Source organism: Pinus tabuliformis, chromosome 8 (assembly GCF_031772625.1).
Source record: "Pinus tabuliformis cultivar Carrire ecotype Pingquan chromosome 8, CPIR1, whole genome shotgun sequence".
NCBI classification, from domain to species: domain Eukaryota; kingdom Viridiplantae; phylum Streptophyta; class Pinopsida; order Pinales; family Pinaceae; genus Pinus; species Pinus tabuliformis.
In genome coordinates, this window is record NC_142294.1 from 1912922545 (window position 1) to 1912945669 (window position 23125).

Genomic DNA, 23125 nt, shown 5'->3' on the forward strand with positions numbered 1-23125 from the left:
TTGGGCATTGTCTTCACCTCAGCTCTGATACCATGTTAAGTTTAGGTATGTTCTATGCTAGTGCAATTTATTTAATTTCTTTTCCATATTAGCAATCACATCAACATAAAGTAAACTGCAAATAAAACATAAATATAAATTGCAGAAGACAAGCCAAGACAAGAGGACACAAGATGTGGCGCGAGCCAGGGACAAACCCCACAATGTGTGGGGAAACCCTTTGATCAAATCTTCTTTTATCTTCAAAGTTTAGCAGATAAAGGGAGAGAGAGATAGTATATTTACAACAGAAGTCAACACTTTGACTTGTCTAGATGTAATCATGGATCATCTCCTATAACGATGAGATCAGTTGAAGATATTCTACTTCAACTGATACCTATCATCGTGCTGCATCTGGTCCTCTAGTTGCACCATTGCATACTACACCATGCTGCACTAAACATGATAATCATCATGCTGCCCATACTAATATTGCATCATCATCATGCAACTGTCCTTACAGATGTGTATCTAGAGAGTAGGCCGAGAGGAGTGTCCCTTCAAGACTCTTGTCTTCACAAGTATACATGAGACACGTATCTCCATGACTGTGCATAAGGTGTCTACATGACAATGTATAGATGTATCCATGACCTGCATATAAATGTTGCCATGGCCTACATATAAATGATTCCATGTCCTATATATAATTTCCATGGCCTATATATAAATTCCATGGCTGCGTATATGTATCTCAATGCCTTGTGTATAAGTCTTCTCCTTTACAATGTTAAGGGCATCACGTGGCTGTAATTTAGGGTTACGTAATGATGTCATCTTCACACTCAGATTGGCAGTTACAAGTCTCTCATGAGTGTGGCTTCCTTCTATGACTACGTTGATATGTCTCCCATGACAGCGTGAAGATGCCACTGTCTTCATTTGCCTACGGATCTTTATGTCCTGCGAATGTGTCTCCATTGCATGCGGAGACTGCATTTATTCCTTCCTTATTGCAGCTTGATGGCATATATATTCCTGCGGTTAGGCTCCACTACAGTATATAAGCTAGGGCTGCGTATAAGTGTCAACATGTACATCGTGAGCATTGACTGCGGATAGCCTGAACATTGACTGCATACAACTATCTCTCATGACTGTATGAAACCAGCGTGAACATTGAGACTGCGTACAGCTATCTCTCATGACTGTATGAAACCAGCGTGAACATTGAGACTGCGTGGTAGTGCTGTGCGCTGTATGGACTAGGTATAGCGTGGTTCCATATTGCGTATATATACGTGGTTTCATATAACGTGGTTCCATATTCATATGACTATGTATAAATGAACGTGAACAACTTATAGATATATAACATGAACAACGTTTGATATATAACATGAACAGCGTTTGCATACATATGATTCCATGCACAATGTATAGGTCTTACCATGAACATGCCTACACTATCTGCGGCATTTACATCACGTTGACTGCTGCTTCAATCTAGACATTGCTAGGACTGCGTTTCATCATAATGCCACAATGTTCAATATGACTGCGTTTCACCATAATACCATGGCTGCCCAGATTACACACTGCCTGTTGTTCTACGCTCCCAGATCTATAAGGCAACGTAGGTTTCTTATTGGACTGCATTATGAGATCTTGAGCCTTCCTGTTGCTGCGTATTTAGTGATAGCTTCTAGGGTTTCTTCCATAGCAGTGTTTAGATCTAGATCATTATGCTACTGCGGCTAGGGCATCATAGCAAATACTCTTAGCGTTTTCTCCTTCTCCAAAACCCCAGACGTGGAGAAGAGATCACATGAAGAGTGTCTAAATGACTTCAAATCCTCTTCTATTTATACCAAAATGTATAGGTTCAATAGACATGATGTTTGGGCTTCTTGAGCCTACATAAGTTGCTGGTTGGCTAAATAATAAATCCATAATCAAAATAAATTCATATCTCCATGAATACTTATTAGAATCGGATGATCTTTGGATCAATCCTACACCTCTCGACGAGAGGGATCCAATAAAAATAGCAGCTGCCATAATTAAGCTGACCCACATGGAGTTTGGCCCTAGTTGCCAATTTAACAGAATCAATGTAACAAACAAAGTTCGTATACTTAGAGCCTAGAGGAATGCTTTGATACCAATGTAACGAACAATGTTTGTATACACAATGAAATTACTCAGAATATCTGGTATATAAAAATGTCCATCATGAGACAAATAATATATTATATAAGAATATTGAATATAAGTGAGATGATTACAAAATGAGGGTGAGGGCCTGCTTACATACCTAGGCAGGTACCCGCTCACAAATAGTCATATCCTTAGAGACATGCCTTCTCAGTAAATAGTCATTGTTTAATTAACTATTATTATATTTATTATTTAATTATATATTTATATTATTTATATATATTTTATTCATAACAATTTCATTTCTATTCCTTCTACAAAGATTCTTGCAAAGCTGTGTTTCTCCTCTGCGTTCATGTTTTTTACACTTCCATTCCATTTTGTCAGGCATAGTTTTACAATATGTGAAACATCTAGGCATGGACAGACAAGTTCTGCCTATGCTGTTATAATTTAATTTCTACATTTACTGTTGTTTTTGCAATGTCATTCTTGTGCTTAGTGTGATTGTATATGGGGGTTGGAACCTGGAAGCAAATGCCACTACTTGCCTGAGATATTTGACATGATCTCTATCCACTTTTATCTCCTACAATGGATGAATATGTGTGGTTTACTATATGAGAGATATTTACAATAGTAGGGACTTCCTTCACAGCAATAAACACAAGAATGTAAAGTATGGTTTAAGATGTTCTCCAGGATCACACAATACTCAGCACACATCTAGATACTGTCTAGACACTCAAGACAGTAGATGACACTGCTTGCAACCTCTTCAACACAAGAGTTTCCTTTTGAAAGCCATCATAGCTAGATCAAGAGGTCAACAGATGCTTCAAGCCCCATGCTTCATAGCCTACTTTTCAATTAGATAGGATGCACACCGTATAGCTGAAATGATATTTAGGATATATTTTGAAGAAGCATAAGGAATGAAATGTTACATTTGTTAGATTTCTCAAGAGTCGATATATAATCTCCAATAATCAGTCCTTTTCTCTAAAAAAGCTTGAACCCTCAATGTCCTTACCTGGATTGTTTCCAGTTTCGAAAGTGCCTGCTGTAATGGATGGGTAGTTGTAGCATACTTATCCAAAAATAATTTGGCAGCAGGTTTGTCACCCTTTGCTTGTATTGTCATTACTTCCCTGCTCAAACTCTCAACTGCTCCTTGCACCTGTACAGTGAAATTAGACTTTGTTAGGACCATAAAAATCATCTTATACAGTCAGCACTACTCCTGGCAATAGTTTCATAATAATCAGGAAAATATTAAATGAGTACCTTTGTAAAATCAACAGAAAATGACCCATTTGAATGCATTACAAACCCTCCATTTTCATATATCCAATTAAATTGTAGAGCTTGTCCTTTCCTGCAATTTGTCAAACAATTCAAGTCAAAGACAATCTAGTTAAGCTAATATAGATAAAAGACCTACCAAATGATGCAATGAATGCTTTTAAAGCACTGAAGAAAAGATAAAGATGCATACCCGTGAGCCTCTTGCAGTCCAAATCTGATTGAGCGAAAGCACCCAGCAAGGAAAGAGACATACATTGATTTTGATAAACTTTTAGAAAGAAATCCCTGTCATTGAGAAAATAACCAATGAACTTGTAGGATCCCCAAAGTACCATCTCCCGTAGGCTTCTTGAAGGAAACATGAATGGAAATCTATTTGCGCAAGTAATTATTTCCAATGTAAAGTTCAAAATCTGAAATCTAGCACGGAAAATGGAAGTACAAGTCACTCTGACTCTGTGTGTTGATTTGGTGTCTGGTAACTGCAGAATGAAGATAATTTTCAGATCCTCTCTTCCAGATAACTTTGAGCATTGGCAGATTTTCCATGATGATGCTCAGGTTATCAAATCAATTAGCAAAGTGAATCTAGTGAAGAGGTTGAAGTGATTGAACTAAAGGATAGCAAATTCCCAAAAGGTGTTCTTCCTTTCAAAATAGGCTTGATATGTGTAAGCAAAAGAAAGAAGAAAAGAAAACCTGAGGATGCAATTGAAATAAATGTTAAATCAGCTGAGAGCCCAAGATTCATCTAGATAGGAAAGAACACTTGGAGGGAGGATGTATAGAAGCTCTTCTCAGATGTTCTCCTTTGTTGGTTTGGGGCAAGTTTAACCCTCCTTGCTAGGCCACACTCCAAAGTTTCTTAGTAACAGTTTTTCAATCTCTTCCATGCCATAGTTGATTTTGTGGTTGAAGGCTTTCTCCTTATAGGGATCCTTTTGTAATATTCTAACTAGAGAAATACAGTGAATATCAAAAAAAAGAACTAGGCTACAGCAGATAAATTTAACATGCAAGCTGAAACTCAACACATGCAAATAAAATCAGAACACCATTGAACAGTAACAATAATTCTGAGCCATTTTATTATAAATTGCAAGCCAATCCTTGTACAAAAAGAAGTGGAATGAGTGCACCTGGGCTTGCTAGAGCAGGCATGCAAAACCCAGGTGAACAAGAGAGAAACAACACGCTAAAACTGGCTCACTGGCTGTATGCTATGCTCTGCTCAGAAGTTTCTGCTACTTTTTCCTAAGGCAAACTGTGATTTGGGGCCTCAAATCTGCTCCAAAAGTTATGCGCAATTAGAGACAAGCTCCTCAACCCCTGACCAAGCAGACCCAAAAATATTTTGGGCTAACTCTTACTGCCCGGAAATGCCCAAAATTAGTGTGAATTTCTCCAACTGCTGGCTCTGCATCCAATGCAGAAATACTGCTGCAATTCTGCTCCAAATCCTCCGTCAAATGGCTGGACATTCTCTGCAAAATTATCTCCGGAAATATGAGTGAAATTCCAGCTCCAATCCAGTTCAGAATCCTGATCCAACTCATGCGCTGCAATTATGCCCAGAAAGACCCCTGCCGAGGCCCTAGAGGTGACAAATTCAACTCTCTCAAAAGCAGTGATTTCCGGTGCTGCAATTCACCCAAGAAATTCATCCTCCCTCAAGGAAAATCTCTGCAATTTCTCCAAGTGCTACTCCCCCAGAAGCCCCTCTTCCAAGCTCTGTGAATCTCTGCCTCTGCGTTCTCCAGGAAACTCGCATTGGCTGAAAGAAGTGATGAAATGGCTCACAATAGTTGGAAATCAATACTCCAATCAGCTCCAAATTCTCTCCTAGGATGACACTCATGGTTCACTGAAAGAGAGTTGGGATCTTCTGCTTGGAATCCCTTGTGCTAAGCAGCACTGGTTGACTTGGCTAAACAGCTCAAGCAAAGTCTAAATATGAAATTACACAATCAAGGAACCCCAAAAATGAGTCCTCCTCCTATTTATAATCACTGCCCTTCACTTCCTTGTGGGCCCACTAGTTTGACCTCCCCTTTTTGGCTCCCTTCTCTCTTGGTTCGAATCTCTCCAAGGGGTTCGATTTCCTTTTTTGGGTGGCCCGCACAAGCCACCAACATTTTAATTTACATTTCTCCAAGATGGTCTTCTTCCCTTTTTCAAAAGTAATTTATGCGTCCATACCCCTTTTCCTAAGTTCAAATGTCAAAACATTTATCAATTACCAAAATTGCAAAATTGTGAATTCTTCCTAGCAAAATTATTTGTTGGGGACATGACACCTTTCTAGTGGGGCCATGAATTCATTAGCTGAGGGGTTAATTTAGCTATCGGGTTCTAACCTCTTGTCCTAATCCATAAATCACCAGATAGCTGACTTAAGAGCGGTTTCTTCTCAATCTTATCTTGCCATTTGATTCCTCATGACTCCATAGCCCTAGAAGGATATTGGCACTGATCTTCACATCCCCCTCCATTTGTCATATCCCCATTTTTATTTTCCTCTATAGTACGGCCAAGATGGATTTACAGGGCACGGGATGGCCAGGTCATGGGAGCAACTCTACGTCATCAAGGGTTTTGAAGGAATTTTGAGGAGTTTCTATGGGATCTGATGGCATTTGCTTGGCATATTCCATCATCCGCACAACTTGTCTTTCGTTCTGTTGCATTCTGACAACTTTCGAAAAACAGGGTTATGATTAGGCCTAACTCAATTAATTATGCTTAAGGTGGCATTTCGGGCGGAATAATTGACAAAACACCTTAGTGTAATAGCTTGTTGGAACTAGAACAGGAATATCTATACAATGGGATGGTTAGAAGTGTTTTTTCACTGGCCTGAGGAGGCATGGTGGCCAATTTACCATTTTCCCACATTAAAAAGATATTTTAATTGAACTAAAAAGAGGGCAATGTGCTCAATGATTAAAATAATAATAAAATAGGAGCTTCTAGAGGGGTCCATCAGATCTATAAAACGAGGAGGAGGCCATTAGAGGACATCTTAGATTTGATCTTTCTTCTTGTATGAAAGGTTTGAGAACCTAGTTCTCTAGTTTATTTGTAGCCCTAGGACGGAAACACTCGGGTGATTCAGTGAGATTGGACGAGGTACCATCTACCCTTGGTGAATTCATCCAGAATTCAGAAGAGATCTTGTTGAAGAATCTGAGGCAAGATGACATTAATGATTCTCCTAACTATGATAACTGCTTGTGATGTCTTTTTACTTATTAGGATTATCTTCTTCTTCTTATTTTTATAGTGTGTTCTTCAATCATCAAACAACTACCAAAACAAGAAGATCAACAAGATACAAGTACACAACAAGATGTAGGCTCCAAGCCAGGGCAAAACCTCTCTTCTTGAGAGAAAAACCCTTCAATCTCTTCTTATAGATTCTTTATTGACAAATACCAAGAACCTTGACCAACAATGAAGCCATTCCAAGACCAAGATCAACTTCTCAAGAATGTGTTTGCTTCACTGCTTTCCAAACCTAGCAGAATCTCTTTCGGAAACTCTACTTTGATCTCCAGCCACAACTTTTCGGCCCTAACCGCAAATCTGCAACTTCGACCCCCCGGTAGCAAAAACTACTTCGCACGTGTGAGCTAGAATTGCTTCTTCTTAGCCTCGATCTACCTGGCTTGACCTAATTTGACTTTTGGATCTAGAAGGGGACTTTATTGTCCCTTCTTCAGCGCTTTTTCACCAAATTGAACCTCCACAACGAAACCCTAGCCCGGTAGCAGAAACCCTAGTGAAAAACTGCAAAATTTCAGCCCTCTACTTCGCACATGTGGAGAGAAAGAGAGAGAGAGGAACCTAGAACACTTCTTCTCCTTCTTCTGCCTTCTTCGCTCGCCCTTTTTTTATTCTTCCTTCGCATGAGAGAGAGAGGAATGAGTGTGTCCAAATCAGGTCGAACTGTCTTCTATATATAGGTCTTCCAGGGCTACGAATTTCAGCTTCTAGGCCGACTTGGTTTTGGAAGGCTCAGTAAAATACAAAAATATTTTTTTTACAATTTAGAAGATGCCCGATGGGGTGTTCACATGATGACAATGTCCATATTTGTCTTCTTGACCTAGGACAATCCTAGAAGCACTTTCAATTAGTGCTTGACCTATAAAACAAATTTCTTAGGCAATAAACCCAAGCTCAATAATAATTGTTGGAACACTGAGAGGGGGCTGAAGCAATGTTTCTTTTCAATTGTTATTTTTACTAGTTAGATCACTTATATTTAGAACACAAAATGAACAATGAGAATAAATGCTTTTATTAATTTCTTCTTTATAATGAACCAAGTACAATCTATGTAGGGCTCCAACCCTAGATGAAGACACTGATCTTCAATCTCCTAGGCTCCAACTTGTATTTGCCAAGCATCGACTTGGACTTCCAAGGCTCCAACCTTGTCAACCTCAAGGGCTCTAACCCTATATTTGGTTCAGGCTCCGACCTGGTTTCTTGAGGACTTCGATCCTCTAGGGCTCCAACCCACGACTGAAATTTGTCAAGATAAGTTTAATAGTTCTTCAAGGCTCCCAATATCTTCTGCAACCAGCCCTGACAATAATCTTCACCTTCAACAATGCCCTTGATCTCCAAAGAACTTAGCTCATCAATGACAACTTTGTCTTCTCAGAAGGTGTCTCCACAACTCTTCATGTTACCCAAACAAAACTTCTTCAAGGTCACCTCATGATGGCTTCAATGCATCATGGTCTTCAATGATCTCCACAAATCTTCAATATGTTGCTTCACAAAGTACTCCATGATAGATATGTTTCTCTCTCTGTCATGGTGCTCCTTCCTGTTATGTTGCTCTTTGCAACTCCCTTTGTCATTATGCCTTTCTTTAATTGACATGCTCCCCCTAAGCCTTTGCATGCTTTCATGGAAATGGACAAGGTAGATGATGTTTGCATTTCTTCATGTGATCAACCAACTCTCCTTGCCTGCATAAACTCCTTTAGCTCTTCTTTTTGCTCAAGACAAGAAAGATTGTTGCCTTGCGATCAAGTGGAAGACATCTTTAGCAATGGATGTGACACAATATCATGATTTTCTTCAATGAAATTACTCCTGAGAGATGATCTATCAAGAGATAATTATCCATGTGTTTCTCATCAAGGGTTTCATAGGGCTCTTCACGGATAGCTTCTGCAGGAATAGTCAAGAATCACAAGCTCCCCCTATTAGTATCCTTTTTGGTAGAATTTTATCATCAAGACTTGGAATATCATATTTGCCAAAGATGTACTCATTAGATCAACAACATGAGTTGATGTCTTGAGTGTTCAAGAGGCTTTCTGATCCAATTTTCTTTCTTTTCCAAACTTGTGTGACCTTCTTCTCTTGCTTGGTATTCATGTTTTTAGCTTGGTTAGGAACCCAAGTCAAGTTACAATCACGAGCCATATGACCAATATTATGACATTTGTAGCATTCAATTTTGTACATAAATGAGGAAGCATAATTTCCTCCTACAAAGTTGCTTCTGGGAGACTGATGGGGACCATTATATTTGTCTTTGTGATATTCCCTACAATCTTTTGCCATGTGCCAAAATTTTGTACAAGAATAGCAATAACCAAGAAATATACTTTGGTACTTGGGAGATGAAGATTTCCTTGATGTACTTCTGAAGTATTTTTGCCTTGGGATTCTTTGATGATATTCATTGCCTTTTGTATTCTTGACACCATCTGCAAGTCTCCTTGGAGTAGGATTTATTCCATTGTTGTCTTGATTCTTGCCCTTGTTGGAACTGGGAGGATCAACATTTTTTCCAGACTTCCTAACATCCTTGTTGTTAGAAGCATTAGGGTTTGCATCATTCTTGCTTAAGGATTCACCTACATAGCTAAGACCTAATTTATCAAGGGGAGACCTTTGATGACTTAGGATGTCATCTAGGGTTTGAGAACTTTTCAAGTTCTTATTAAGCAAGTCAACTTCCTTTCTAAGAAAGACAGTTTCTTCCTTCATTTTCTTGCATTCTTCATCCCTCTTTGATCGAATGATCTCCATTTCTTCCTTCATCTTGGTTGCTTCTCATGATTGGGCCTTAAGAGAAGTGATTTTTGATCTTAACTTGGTGATGTCATCATTCTTTTCTTCTCGTTGGCACGCCATGGTGTTTCTCTCCTTTTCTACTTCATCAACTTGTCCTTTTATGAATGCCAAAGCTTCCGTCACCTTCTCAGCTCCTTGTGCTTGTTTCCTTGCTTCTTCTAGTTGAGATCTAAGGGAGGAGACCTCTTCCTTGTATTGACCAATCTCTACTTCAAGTTTTTCAGGCTCTCGAGTCTTTGTTCAAGGTGGCTTGACAAAGTTTATGTAGGAATATACAGGGTAAGTTCCTCAGACAGAACACCAAAGGACACCGCTCACAAACAGATCACAGATCAATACACCAGTACTTTTGACGTGGTTAAAACCCTCAAAGAGGGAAACAGTCCACGGCCTGAGCCAACGCGGCCACTTTAGGCAATTTATTAATAAAAGAATGAAAATTTACATAAGCTTCTCTCATGAACGGTTAACCTACAAATGACCCTCCATGCTCTTTAAATAGAGATCATGGAGTCTGGACCAATCGGGTGTTAAGCCACGGATCAAGTGTCGGTAATACCGAGGAGAGAATGAACTGTTGGCTCACTACATATCGTGACCGTCGTATTGTAAGTTACAAAATGTACATAGTAAAGAAACACACTTTACCTAACTCTATACTAGACCAAGTTATACTTAACTATTTCCTATGTGTCGGAATATCCTAACATCCCCCCTTAAGAACAACTTGGGATAGGATTGAAGGATTTACAAATATGACACAATAGGAGAAGGAAGGAGGCACTAGAGCCTATCCCCCCCTAGTGACAACTTCCTGAACTCCAACCATAAATCGAAGTTTAGTGAACTTCGCCTCTGTGAGAGCCTTTGTAAAGATGTCTGCAACTTGATCATCTGTTGAACAATATTGCACTTCAAGAACATCGTCGTGAATGAGCTTTCTGATGAAGTGCATGTGCAGTTCAATGTGTTTGCTGCGCTGATGTTGGACTGGATCTTTGCATAGTTGAATGGCACTTTGATTATCACACCAAAGTGCAGTTGGATGTTGCTGCTGAAAGCCAAACTCTGACAGGATCTGACGAAGCCACAAGGCTTCCTTACTAGCTTCTACGGCACCACGATACTCTGCTTCTGCTAAAGAAAGAGAAATGGCACCTTGTTTCTTGCAAGCCCATGTAATAGGTCCTGAACCAAGAGTGAACACATAACCTGCAGTAGACTTTCGATCATCAGGGTCACCAGCCCAATCGGAATCAGTGAAACCAACCAATAGAGGAGATGCTTCGGCACTGTAATGAATCCCAAATTGAACTGTACCTCGAACATAACGAAGTATTCTTTTAGCCGCTTTCCAATGACTTTCACGTGGGTTTTGCATAAACCGAGCAACAAGGCCAACGACAAAGGAAAGGTCAGGACGAGTATGGGTTAGATACAAAAGTTTTCCTACAAGTTGACGGTATAAGGTAGCATCAACTTCAGGAGAAGTACAAGTGACTAAAAGTTTGACTCCAGACTGAAAGGGAGAAGGGGCTGGCTTACAGTCTTCCATGTGAAAATGGCGTAGAATATCACAGGCATACTTGCACTGGGAAAGGGAAATACCTTCCTTGGATTGCAAGACTTGAAGACCAAGAAAATAATGTAAGTGTCCTAAGTCTGTCATTTCAAACTTCCTTTTAAGGCTAGACTTCACATGGTTTATAAGGTTGGAATCACTACCAGTCAGGATAAGATCATCAACATAAAGAACAAGAATGATAAGAGACTTGCCCACTTTCTTGGTGTAGACAGTATTGTCAGAATGACACCTAGAAAAGCCATTTTCTAAAAGAAAGTTATCCATTTTGGCATACCAAGCTCGAGGATCTTGCTTGAGACCATAAAGGGATTTCTTAAGCCGACATACAAGGCTGGAGTCTGTTTGTATAAAGCCAATAGGTTGTTCCATATAGATTTCTTCATGCAAGTCCCCATGCAAGAAGGCAGATTTAACATCCATCTGATGGGCTTCCCATTTGAAAGAGGCAGCAAGGGAAAGAACAAGGCGGATAGAGTTCATTTTGGCAATAGGGGAGAAGGTTTCAGTATAGTCAATGCCTTCAACTTGTGAAAAACCCTTAGCAACAAGACGAGCTTTATGTTTATCAACTTTCCCATCTGGTCCATACTTTGTTCTGTAAACCCATTTGAATCTAACAAGTTTTTGTCCCTTTGGTAGAGGAACAAGATCCCATGTATCATTTGCCAATAATGAATGATATTCTTCATTCATAGCCGCTTCCCAATCTGGATGGCCTGAAGCTTCTGCAAAGGTGTCAGGATCATAATTCACTAAAGCTTGAGCCAGTAAAGAAGAGGCTCTATCAAACTGAGAACGTGTACGTCGCTGATCTGTAGGATCACCGGCAAGATCACCTGCTGCATCCCGAGTAGCATGGACCCATTTTGGAAGCTGAGGAGCTGAAGGAGGATCCTGAGAAGGTGGGGGAGGATTTTCATCCTCGCTTTCATCATCTGAAGAAGAAATATTTTCAAAAGTAGAAGAGATAGGGAGAGGTGGCACATCCGCCGAACTAGGCTCGCAGGCCGATATATTTTCAGCAACTTTACATCTCTTCTAATGATAACATTTTTGGACTTAAGTGGAATAAGTCTATATCCTTTGACATCTTCAGAATATCCAACAAAAATACATTTTTCACTCTTAGGTTCTAAAGCTTTATGTTTCTCATCTGGAATATGGGCCCATGCTTCACTTCCAAAAACACGAAAGTGACTTACATCTAGTTTGATTGAGCTCCAGGCTTCTTCTGGAGTGATATTATTTAAAACCTTAGTAGGAGTGCGATTTATTATGTAATTTGCACAGTTAATTGCTTCTGTCCAATAATTAAGACTAAGTCCTTTAGATTGAAGCATACAATTAGCCATTTCCTTTAAGGTGTGATTCTTCCTTTCAGCTACACCATTTTGTTGTGGAGTATATGGAATAGTATGTTGCATTTGAATTCCATTCTCAGTGCAAAAGTTGATGAATTTGTTGTTAACATATTCTCCGCCATTATCAGATCTTAGCTTAAGAATTTGATGTCCAGATTGTTTTTCAACAAAGGCCTTAAAGGCCAAGAACATGTTAAATACTTCACTCTTGAGTTTTAAGAAGTATACCCAAGTGCGTTTGGAGAAATCATCAATGAAAGTTAAGAAATACTTGTAGCCAGAGAAGGAAACAACTGGAAGTGGACCACATAAATCACTATGCACGAGCTGTAAAGGGGCTGAGGTGTGCCAAGAGGCACGTTTTTCAAAACTGTCCCGATGATGTTTTCCAAGTACACATCCGGAACAAACACCATCTCTGCAAGAAACCATTGGAAGACTTGTCACCATATTTTCTTTACATAGATTCTGAAGAGAGTGATAGTTTAAGTGACCAAATCGCTCATGCCAAAGTTTGCTCACTTCATCATTATGAGCAACAAATACCGAGGGAAGATTTGATGATCCAAAGTTGTGAAACTTATACAACCTTGTAGAATCATCAGCAATGCCAGTAGCTAAAATCTATCTAGGATCTCTTAGGTCCTTAATTACAACATCGTGAGGTGAAAATTCAACGATTTTACCTTCACCTGAATGAGTTATCTGATATACAGATAGAAGGTTGCAGGATAAGGTTGGAACACATAATACATCATTAAATTGACCATTGTCTATATGAACAGTTCCAGTCCCTACAACACTAAGAGATCTATCATAACCAACATATATATTTTTGGTGTTACAATCATTTAAATAAGAAAACATGGCTTTGTTTTTGGCCATGTGATAAGAAGTTCTAGAATCAATGAGCCACTCATGAGAATGAGAAGAAGAAGATACATTTAGTGCATAGCCAGACCGAGATGCTTGACAACCACATGCAGAAAGTGCCATTCCTGAAGATGAAGTTGAAGTTGAAGAGTGCTCCAAATGGATGTTATGCTTCTTCATTGCTGCTTCCAAGGCTTCCATCTTCTTAAAGCATTTGGATTCTAAGTGGCCATCTCGATTACAAAAGTTGCAATGTCTATCAGTCTTCTTCCCTTTGTTTTTATTTGTCTTATCATTTTGTTGAAATGATTTTTCATTTTGAAGCTGAAATTGCTTAAGACCCTTGTTTGGTTTAGGACCATTCTTTTTAGGATACAGCTTCTTAGGATTCTTTGGATTTGGTTGCTGCTGGGCGGCTAACGCCTTCTTAGAAGAGTTTCCAAGATTAAGAAGACCAAGGTGTAAGAGTTTTTCTTGTTCTCTTATTAAAGAATCACAAAAAGAATCAAAGGAAGGGGACTTGTAGTCTTGTCCTTGAGAAATGAAGGCTTCTCTTGTAGAATGGAAGGTGGAAACAAACACAGAGTAGGTTGGTCCCAACTTAGTAAGAATGGAATAGATAAGGTTACTATCTTCTTTCTTAACCTTAACACCTTCCAAGAGAAGTCTAAGGGTCTTGAACTTGGACAGAAAATCTTCAATGCAAGAAAAATTATTGGGGTCCAATGTAAGCAACTCATTTTCAAGTTGATGGGCTCTAAGTTCATTTTTAATTCCAAAGACTTTAGTAATCTGTTTCATTGCTTCATTAGGAGCATCAAGTTCTGCAATATGGAATCTAAGATCTGGAGAAATAGACATCCCTATCAACCCACGTGCTTGATCTTGCCTATTTTCCCATTTAGCTGCCTTATCTTCATCTTTCGGTTTGGTTTCTTGGCCTGTGGCTATTTTGTAGAGACCTTTACTTCTAAGTAAATCCACAATGTAGGACCACCATTGGAAGTAGTTGGTGCTATCAAGAATAACTTGGCATGGACTTTCCATTTTAACAGAAACTGAAGCTATAGATGCTGAAACTAAGTGTTTCAATGGAAAGATCTCAAAAAATTAGGCTGTTTCAAAAAAAAACGGTTCTGAAAACAGCTTCCGGATGAAGAAGTTATGGCTTTTTGAAGAAAATTTGATGAAGTCGCCGACGAAGTGCGAGAATGTGCAGAAATGAAAAATCCGCCCCCACAAAAAGGAGATTTGAACTCAAGACCTCTACTCTCATAAATTAGCTTTGGACCAAGTGAGCTATACAAAAAGTTTGAGAGAGAGAGAGAAGGGGGGGGAAGCTTTGGGTTGCGTGCTTGCTTTGAGAAAGCTCTTTTTCCCTACAAAACAAAAAACACAAAACCCAACACGGACATACAAAAAAAACGAACATTGCGGCTCGAAGTTAGCTTTAGCCGGAAACTAAATATTTTCCTCAATGTTTCTGATTTTCCGAGATCACACTAAGGCGCAGCGGAAAAGAGCATATGCATGAGAAAAAATCCTTCATTTCTGTTTCTGATTTGCCTAGATCGCACAGAGTTGCGGGGCAAAGAGCATACGCAGAAATGAAAGGTATAGATCCGGTAATAAAAAAGGCTAAATAAACCGAAACCGAAATAAACAGAGAGAAAATAACTGTAAACTGCAAATAAACACTGTATATCTCCAGATCTTAAAAATGACGCAGCTAGGGCTACTGGAAACCTTTTCGCATGAAACGAAAGGGGTTCCTCACTGGAACAGACGCTCCCAACACAACAGAGCAGTCCTCTCGGCCCGAAAGTAGTCAGAAACAGTAGATCTAGGAAACGGCAGTCGGATGCAGTTCTACCGGCTTCAGATTTGGATCACCAACGAACGCGGCCCTCAAATAGCTCTGATACCATGTAGGAATATACAGGGTAAGTTCCTCAGACAGAACACCAAAGGACACCGCTCACAAACAGATCACAGATCAATACACCAGTACTTTTGACGTGGTTAAAACCCTCAAAGAGGAAAACAGTCCACGGCCTGAGCCAATGCGGCCACTTCAGGCAATTTATTAATAAAAGAATGAAAATTTACATAAGCTTCTCTCATGAACGGTTAACCTACAAATGACCCTCCATGCTCTTTAAATAGAGATCATGGACCAATCGGGTGTTAAGCCACGGATCAAGTGTCGGTAATACCGAGGAGAGAATGAACCATCGGATCACTACATATTGTGACCGTCGGATTGTAAGTTACAAAATGTACATAGTAAAGAAACACACTTTACCACTCTATACTAGACCAAGTTATACTTAACTATTTCCTATGTGTCGGAATATCCTAACAATTTCTTCCTTTTTCTTTGCCTTATCCAATTGATTTGTCATGGATATGACTTCTTCATGATGCTTTCTTTTGTTTTGGTGAAATTCCTCCTTAAGTTTGGCGAGCTCCTCATCTCTTTCTTGTACTTAAAGCTTGAAAAGGTCAACTTCCTTCCTTGTCTTGTCCTGTGTTGGAATTTCTAAGTCTAACCCGTTAGAAACCCTTCTTGTACTTTCTGATTTATTCCCACCTACTTGTTCTATTAATTAACAAGTTATTTGCCATGTAAATACTGGAAATAAATACAAGTAAATGCTCAAAACATTACAGATCATCAACTGAAGGAAACAAAACAAGCACACAAGTGACACTGTTGTTTTTGGACCAATGTTCTTGGAAAATCCTAATGTGGGAAAACAGGTGCAACTATTTGAGGGTTTTATTATTATGCAGTTTCTAAATACAATTTGAGTGCGAAAACCGGCTCACCCAATAGAGAAAAATCTCGGTAGTAGTACCTCTCCTTCAGAGACAGATGCTCTGGCTAAAACCCCGGATAAACACTCTAGTAGCTCCTCATCTCCAATCTGCCCCACGAAAAACCCCAGCATCAGCCTCTAGGGACTACGTCAACCTCTTCTGCCCTCTACGTCAACTTTCCCAGCAGTTCCAACTGTTCCCAGCAGTTCCGACATCTACCCTCTGCGTTAACTTTCCTGGCTGTTCCGGCAGTTCCCGGCAATTGCGGCTGTTCCTGGCAGTTCCGACTTCTACGCTGATCCTCCCGGTGCTATCTCTGCCTCTCTGCTTCTATATTCACTACCCCTCAGCTGCAACTCTGATCACTCTCTCAACTTTCTTAGCAAACCCAGCCCTAGAAAGTCGAAATCCTGATCTCTTTGGTGTGTCCTCTAGGTGACCGTCAAGCCTCCTCTTATACTTTTCTCATTGACAAATCAACGACCGAGATTAAGTCCCTAATCAACGACTAAGATTAGATCTGGCTTGATCCATGTCTTTTGGACCATTCTAACACAGTTTTATATTAATTCACATTAATATTTTATTTTCCCTAAGTTTAGACTTAGGGACTCCATTAAAAATATTAATTATTTTAATATCTCCCAAACTATTTAGAATCTGCCCAAACCCTTCCTGGGTATTGGAGATCTTATGTGCCTTAGCCTCTCCACCAAATTTCGTGGCTAAAGCACATCTGATGCTACCCCAAATAAACACTCCCTCTTAGCGAGGATTGTGCTCTAGCAATACTCCTCATTGAGTATTACTCTGATCATCTGGCATCGGTTATTGATGCTAGGCCTGCTGCTCATCATCTGCACTGTTGTACCTCGTACTGCCACCAATGGCTCTGCCATTGCCACTGCTGCATATGTACGACAACTCCCTCTGCATCCGTGTTGCTGCCCATGGCCCTGCCACTGCCACTGCTGTGTCTGCACTGCATCTCCTCTCATCATGCTGCCCATAGCACCGCCACTGCTAACTGCTGCATTGCAACTCAGTTACTAAGAAGTAAGTAACTGATCTCCCAACTTTGACATCTCTGTCAGGCTAGAGACACTCTCGATGCTGAAGCTCCCTTTGTCACTGACAAGTGCTCCCTCTCTGACCTCTGCGCTGCTGCAACAACTCCTTGCATCTCGCACCATTGCACACCTCTCTATGCCATCCTGCACTGGTGCAACACTCCTGTGGCTCTCGCACTGTTGTAGCCTGCTAGCCTTGCGCTGTCCTGCGAATCCTGCACTGTCGCTCCCTCTGCTGCTCCATCATCATTTTTCTCTACCGACATCTACCAGTACTGCTACTCCTCATCGGGGCTCCCGTAGCAAGGTATAATCCAAGAGGTTGGGTACCTCGAGGATCCTGACCCTCATCGCCTGTAGTTCGCCTGACTACAACTCGATGTCTCCCCACTTCTCAAGTGGCACATGAGTTCTCATGGCACAATCGTCATCCCTCAAGGTGAAGGCCTTGATACGATGTTTATCTAGAATGGATAGGATCTTGGCCTTCCAGACCACAAAGTTGGACACTCCATCCAGCCTATCCTAATTCCTCATCCCATTCATGGCCATCTCTCTACTCTTCTCTGTCGACTCCTCTGGGTCTCTCTACTTCCCGCTTAGAAGTTCTTGGTTCGACTCCTGCTAAGTCTCTCTACTTCCCATCTGGAAGTTCTCTGTTCGACTCCTCCGAGTCTCTCTACTTCCCATCTGGAAGTTCTCTTCTGGACTCCCTCTGAGCCCCGATTTCCCTCCTGGAAATCCTTCTGCCAATCGTCCAATTGCCCCTCTCCAATCATTTGTGCAACTGCACCACTAATCTGGATTCCTTGGCTAGAAATCCGCCTCGGCAGCAACTCCCGCCCCTTGGTCTTGCCCTGTTAGGTACTATTGACTACAGTACCTCACTAGCTTCATTTTGCAACTTACCCACAGCCTCTATACCCTAGAAATTGAAGGATTGAGCCACTTGGCTCTGTGCAATCTCGACACCGACAAATCAGCCCTCCTGGCCTCTGCGTGAGCCTGATTTTGCCCCCCTTAGCCTCTGCGTTGTCTTTCTCTGGCCCAGAATGATGACGCAGTCCCTTTGCGTCACTCTTTCCTCTGTCGCCTTCTGCAAGGATCAGCTCTGTCACTCGGGACAACTGATTTCTGCTATTGCTGCTCTGCTCGGCTGATGTCCTCAGTTCTCCTGTGATCTCCAACCACCCTCTGATACCTGTTGGAAATACTGGGGGGGTGAATCAGTGTTTCTTTTCAATTGTTATTTTTACCAGTTAGATCACTTATATTTAGAACACAAAAAAGAACAATGATAAGAATAAATGCTTTTATTAATTGAATCAAGTATAAATGAATGAGTACAATAATTGTTGCCAAGCTCCAACTTCGACTTTAGTGAGGCTCCAAGGCACCGACCTTGAGTTTAGGAGCACCGACTCCAAGGACACCAATCCTATATCTGCTTCAGGCACCGACTTAGTTTCTTGAGGACTCCGATCCTCTAGGGCTCCAACCCTATCCTTCAAGGCACCAACCCTGTCAGTTTTGGGGCACCGACCCTAAGGACTCCAATCCTTTATCTTCTTTAGGCACCAACCTGGATTCTTGATGACTTCGATCCTCTAGGGCTCCAACCCTATTCTCCAAGGCACTGACCTTCTTGTTCGAGGCTCCAACCTCCGGGCATGAACCCTATGGGCTCCAACCGACTCTCGTACTTCGTCTAGATGTGTTTGATAGTATTTCATTGCTCCCAATATCTCCTTCACCGAGCCCTGCCAGTGTTCAACTTCATTAGTGTCTCCACGTCATGTCATCAATGACAACCTTGTTCTTCACGTGAAGGTGTCTCCATTGTTCTTCATATTACCCAATCAATTTCTCCAAGTCACCTCATGATGACATCAATGATGCATCATGGTCTTAAATGTTATCTCCAAGATCACTTAAGGCTTCTCAACAAAATATCTTCAATTTTCTTCAAGATCACTCCTTAAAGGCTTCAGTCAAAGTCTCTAAAACCCTTCACTAACTTCAATGAGTGATGTACTTACTTGTATGTCCTCAATTGGAATCTTCACCCGTTCAATTCTTCATATGTGCAATTTAACGCTTCACTGTATTTTGTGCTTAACTTTGCTAGTGATTGACTTATGCTTGACTTGTGCTTGACTTCACTTGAGGTTGACTTCAAATAGCTCCAGCACTAGACTTCACTGTTGCTATGTTGCAATCATGATTTCAAACTAAATCTGGAAGTGTATTTCAACAGGCAACTCCATAATGTCTCCTCAATCTGTCCAATGGCCTTCAAGTCTACTTCAATGCTTTCCTTTTCTACTATACTTTTGCTTCACTGATGTAACAAGGTAATTCAATAATCTTCCTTGATCCCAAAACGTTGTCCTCCAAATATGAGTTACCTCAGATTACTGCGAGCTTATCAAAACTGTCACTACATTTCAATAAGCCATTACAGGTATAAGCCTTAACAGGTTTGTGGGTCTACAATAGTAATACACATTGCAAATTTATAAAAACTGAAGTTTGGGGCTTCTTCTACAATAGAGCCGAGGTTTGGTGCTTAACATAGCTTAAGTATGGTGCTCGTTTTGTAGTAGGACCGATGATCAACAGGGCCACAATCTGGTGCTCTTTTATGTAGTAGGGCCGAGATATGTTGCTTCGACAAAGTTGTGGTCTGTTGCTTCAATAGGGCTAAAAGGATGTGCTGAGGTTCCACAAGTTGAGGTCTTTTGCCACAAGTTAACCAATCTGCAACTGTGCCACTAAAGGTCTACAACAGGAGTCTCAAAGCTGCAAAAGAAAATGTCTACAATAAATGATTTACACAGGTCCGAAGTGTACAAAAGATAACCCAATTTTGAAACAAGTCTTCAATGGAGAGCCACCAAATAGTCTCGGTCTTCATAACCCAAAACAAGTCTTCAATTCTGCCTCCTTCAGTTCATGAGTTGTGAACATCTAATAGACTTCTGCCTTTTTGATCTGCGAAAATTGATGATACAAACAAGAGCTCGAACCTCCTATTAATCTAAGTTACTAGAAAACGGATACGGGTACCGGGTTTGAAATGGATACGGCAAATTTTCAAAAGATCTGGATACGATACGGCAGGAAACAACACATAATATATATATATATATATATATATATATATATATATATATTAAAAAAAAATTCATATTACCATTCATATTTCAGAATCTAGATTATCATCTATGATCTATCATGATTCATCATCATCAATTCAACATATGCCATAAACATTTAACATTGCCATCATCATTAACGATTATTATAACATTCATGATTCAAGTTTCAAGTTTCAACATATCATCAAGTTTTTGTTTCAAATTTCAAACATCAAGTTATCAACATGACAAGTTACACGAACACCATCATTACCAAGATTGATAATGCATACTAATTACTACATAGTACAAAGTACAAAATGAACTATGACTGGCAGTCTACTATCATTACTCATAATTAATATGGTTGTTCAAATGTTTAAAAGTTAAAAGTTAAAGCACCATCATAAATTACATTTACATATCATCAAATATGTCTTCATTCATGCCACTATAATGTTCCACTTCCACATCCTCTCTAGAAGTGGCACTGGGAACATTGTTGCCATGTCCACTTGAAGATCCACCTATTGCCATTGGTGACTCTGAATCAAACAAATTCATATGAGACATGGCATTCAATGTCATATCCAAGTCAGGCAACTCTGGTTCCACGTCCCATAATTTGGTGGGCCCAAATTTGTATTCATCTCTCTTGTGTGACAGAAGGCGAAGGTTTGAATGAACACACACTAATTCCTCAGCCTTCTTAGAGCCCAATCTGTTTCGCCTCACTGAATGGATGAAGCCGTATGTACTCCAGTTCCTTTCTGCTAAAGAAGAATTAGCAACCTGTGGATGGCCAATTTTTGGATATGTGGAAGTGCCTCACCATAGAAGTTCCACCACTCAATTGGACTTAATCTGCTCTTGTCCCGCATACACTCAATATCACAACCCCAACCCTCTGATCCCACAAAATGAGAAAACTGTGCACGAATTCGAAGCCCAATTTCAGGATCTACAAAAAGCTTTCTAAAAGCATTTTTAAATCCTTCTGTGACTTCTGGGTCTTTGTTTGGTGCGCTTCTTTTTGGATCACATAGCAACTCTGCAGCATAATATTTTGGATTCACTGCATAGGCTAAAAGGTGCAATGGGGTAGTCATCTTGTTCCACCTTTTGGTCAATATATCTTTTGCTTCTCTGTAAAAGATTTCTTCTAGGTCATTCTCTTTGGCATTTATAACCAACCTTATCTTCTCTATCATGGAATCAATGCCCTCATACACCTCTCCTAGATTAGGCATATCTTTGTCAAACATACGGAGCAAATCCACAATTGGCTTAGTAAATGCCAAGAGGTACTCCACCTTATCCCACCCTTCATCATCAACAACCAACCGTTTCATTGCTTGTGCTCTATCAGATTGGGATTGCCTCCATTGATTCCAAAGAGAATTGCATACCATTGATTGTAATGCATCTTTCACCTGCATGAGCCTTGTTAAGACTATGATGTGAGAAGCAAAATGAGTCTCGGCAACCTGCAGGTGTCAAATTGCCAAGGTTTCAAATTTCAATCAATTTGAAAAATCATAATTTGATTGAATAACCTATTATGATTCACGAATCATGACATTTGAGAATCCAATTTAGATATTTGAATTTAGAGTCAGAAATTAGAATTTATGAAATATTTAATAAACTTTAAACTTTAAAGTATAGGTACCTTAAGGAGCTCCAACTTAGCAAATTCCCTGTAGATGCCTTGGGACATGTGGTGGTTTGTGATAAAGGCTTGAATTTATTTTGCCTCTTCAAAAATAACTCGAATCCACTCAATTTGCTTCCCCAACTTGCTCAACATGAGGTTCAATGAATGTACAACACAAGGGGTCCAAAAAATGTGTTGATATTTGCCTTCAATAATTAGGCCTGCTGCTCTACACACCGTTGCATTGTCAGTTATTACCTGGACAACATTTTCAGGCCCCACCAATTCAATTGCTTCAATCAAGATGTTAGCAATGAATTGAGAATCTTTCATCTGCCCCTCACAATCCACTGCCTTCAAAAACATTGCCCCATGTGGGCTTTGAGTAATCACATTGATCAAAGGCTTATTTCTTTGATCTTTCCATCCATTAGAAATGATGGACACCCCTGAAATGAGCCATGAATCACGAATGGGGGCTAATTTAGCCTCCAAATCTAACTTTTGAGCACTCAACAATGTGGTGCATATCTTCTCATATCCAGGGCTCTTGTACCCTCTTGGGGCTTCATTCAAACTTTTTACCATCTTTGCCCAGTAAGGAGATTACACAAGGTTAAAGGAAAGGCCATTTGCATAAATGCATTGGGCTACAGCTGCATCTGCTATCTCTCGAGCATCATTATTAAAACTCTTCTCAAGCAGTCCCAAATTTCATTGCTTTGAATCAACAATTCCATGAGAATGAAGTGGAGGCTTTGATGAAGATGCTCCCAATCTTGTTGGGTGTTTTAAATGGGAGGCAGGATTTGCTTCATTTGCTTTAGCATCTGCCTCGTCTTGTTCTCTCTGATATTTTTCAATTTTTACCTTGCTTAAACCATTTCTATCTGTCCCATTCTCTTTAGGTGGGCCACTACATATTCGAACCCCATTGTTTCTTAACGCAAGCAAATGTGCTTTAACCCGATTGTATGACCCCTTAAACTCCTTTTTACACTCACTGCAAACCCATGCCATTGGATCTTCCCAACAGTGGTTACATATTTCCAAAGTGGTGA

General features: G+C 40.2%; 1 protein-coding gene across 1 annotated transcript in view; it reads right to left on the reverse strand.

Annotated features, from left to right (window-relative positions):
* The window catches only part of NUDT3 (nudix hydrolase homolog 3), a 587520-nt gene that overhangs the window by 44150 nt on the left and 520245 nt on the right, over positions 1–23125 (reverse strand). Inside the window, exons 18-20 of the mRNA XM_089374741.1 lie at positions 3641–3735; positions 3430–3520; positions 3176–3322 (exon numbers count right to left, since the gene is read on the reverse strand). Of these exons, the coding sequence (XP_089230867.1) occupies positions 3176–3322; positions 3430–3520; positions 3641–3735 (333 nt within the window). The remainder of the gene's footprint in view (positions 1–3175; positions 3323–3429; positions 3521–3640; positions 3736–23125) is intronic.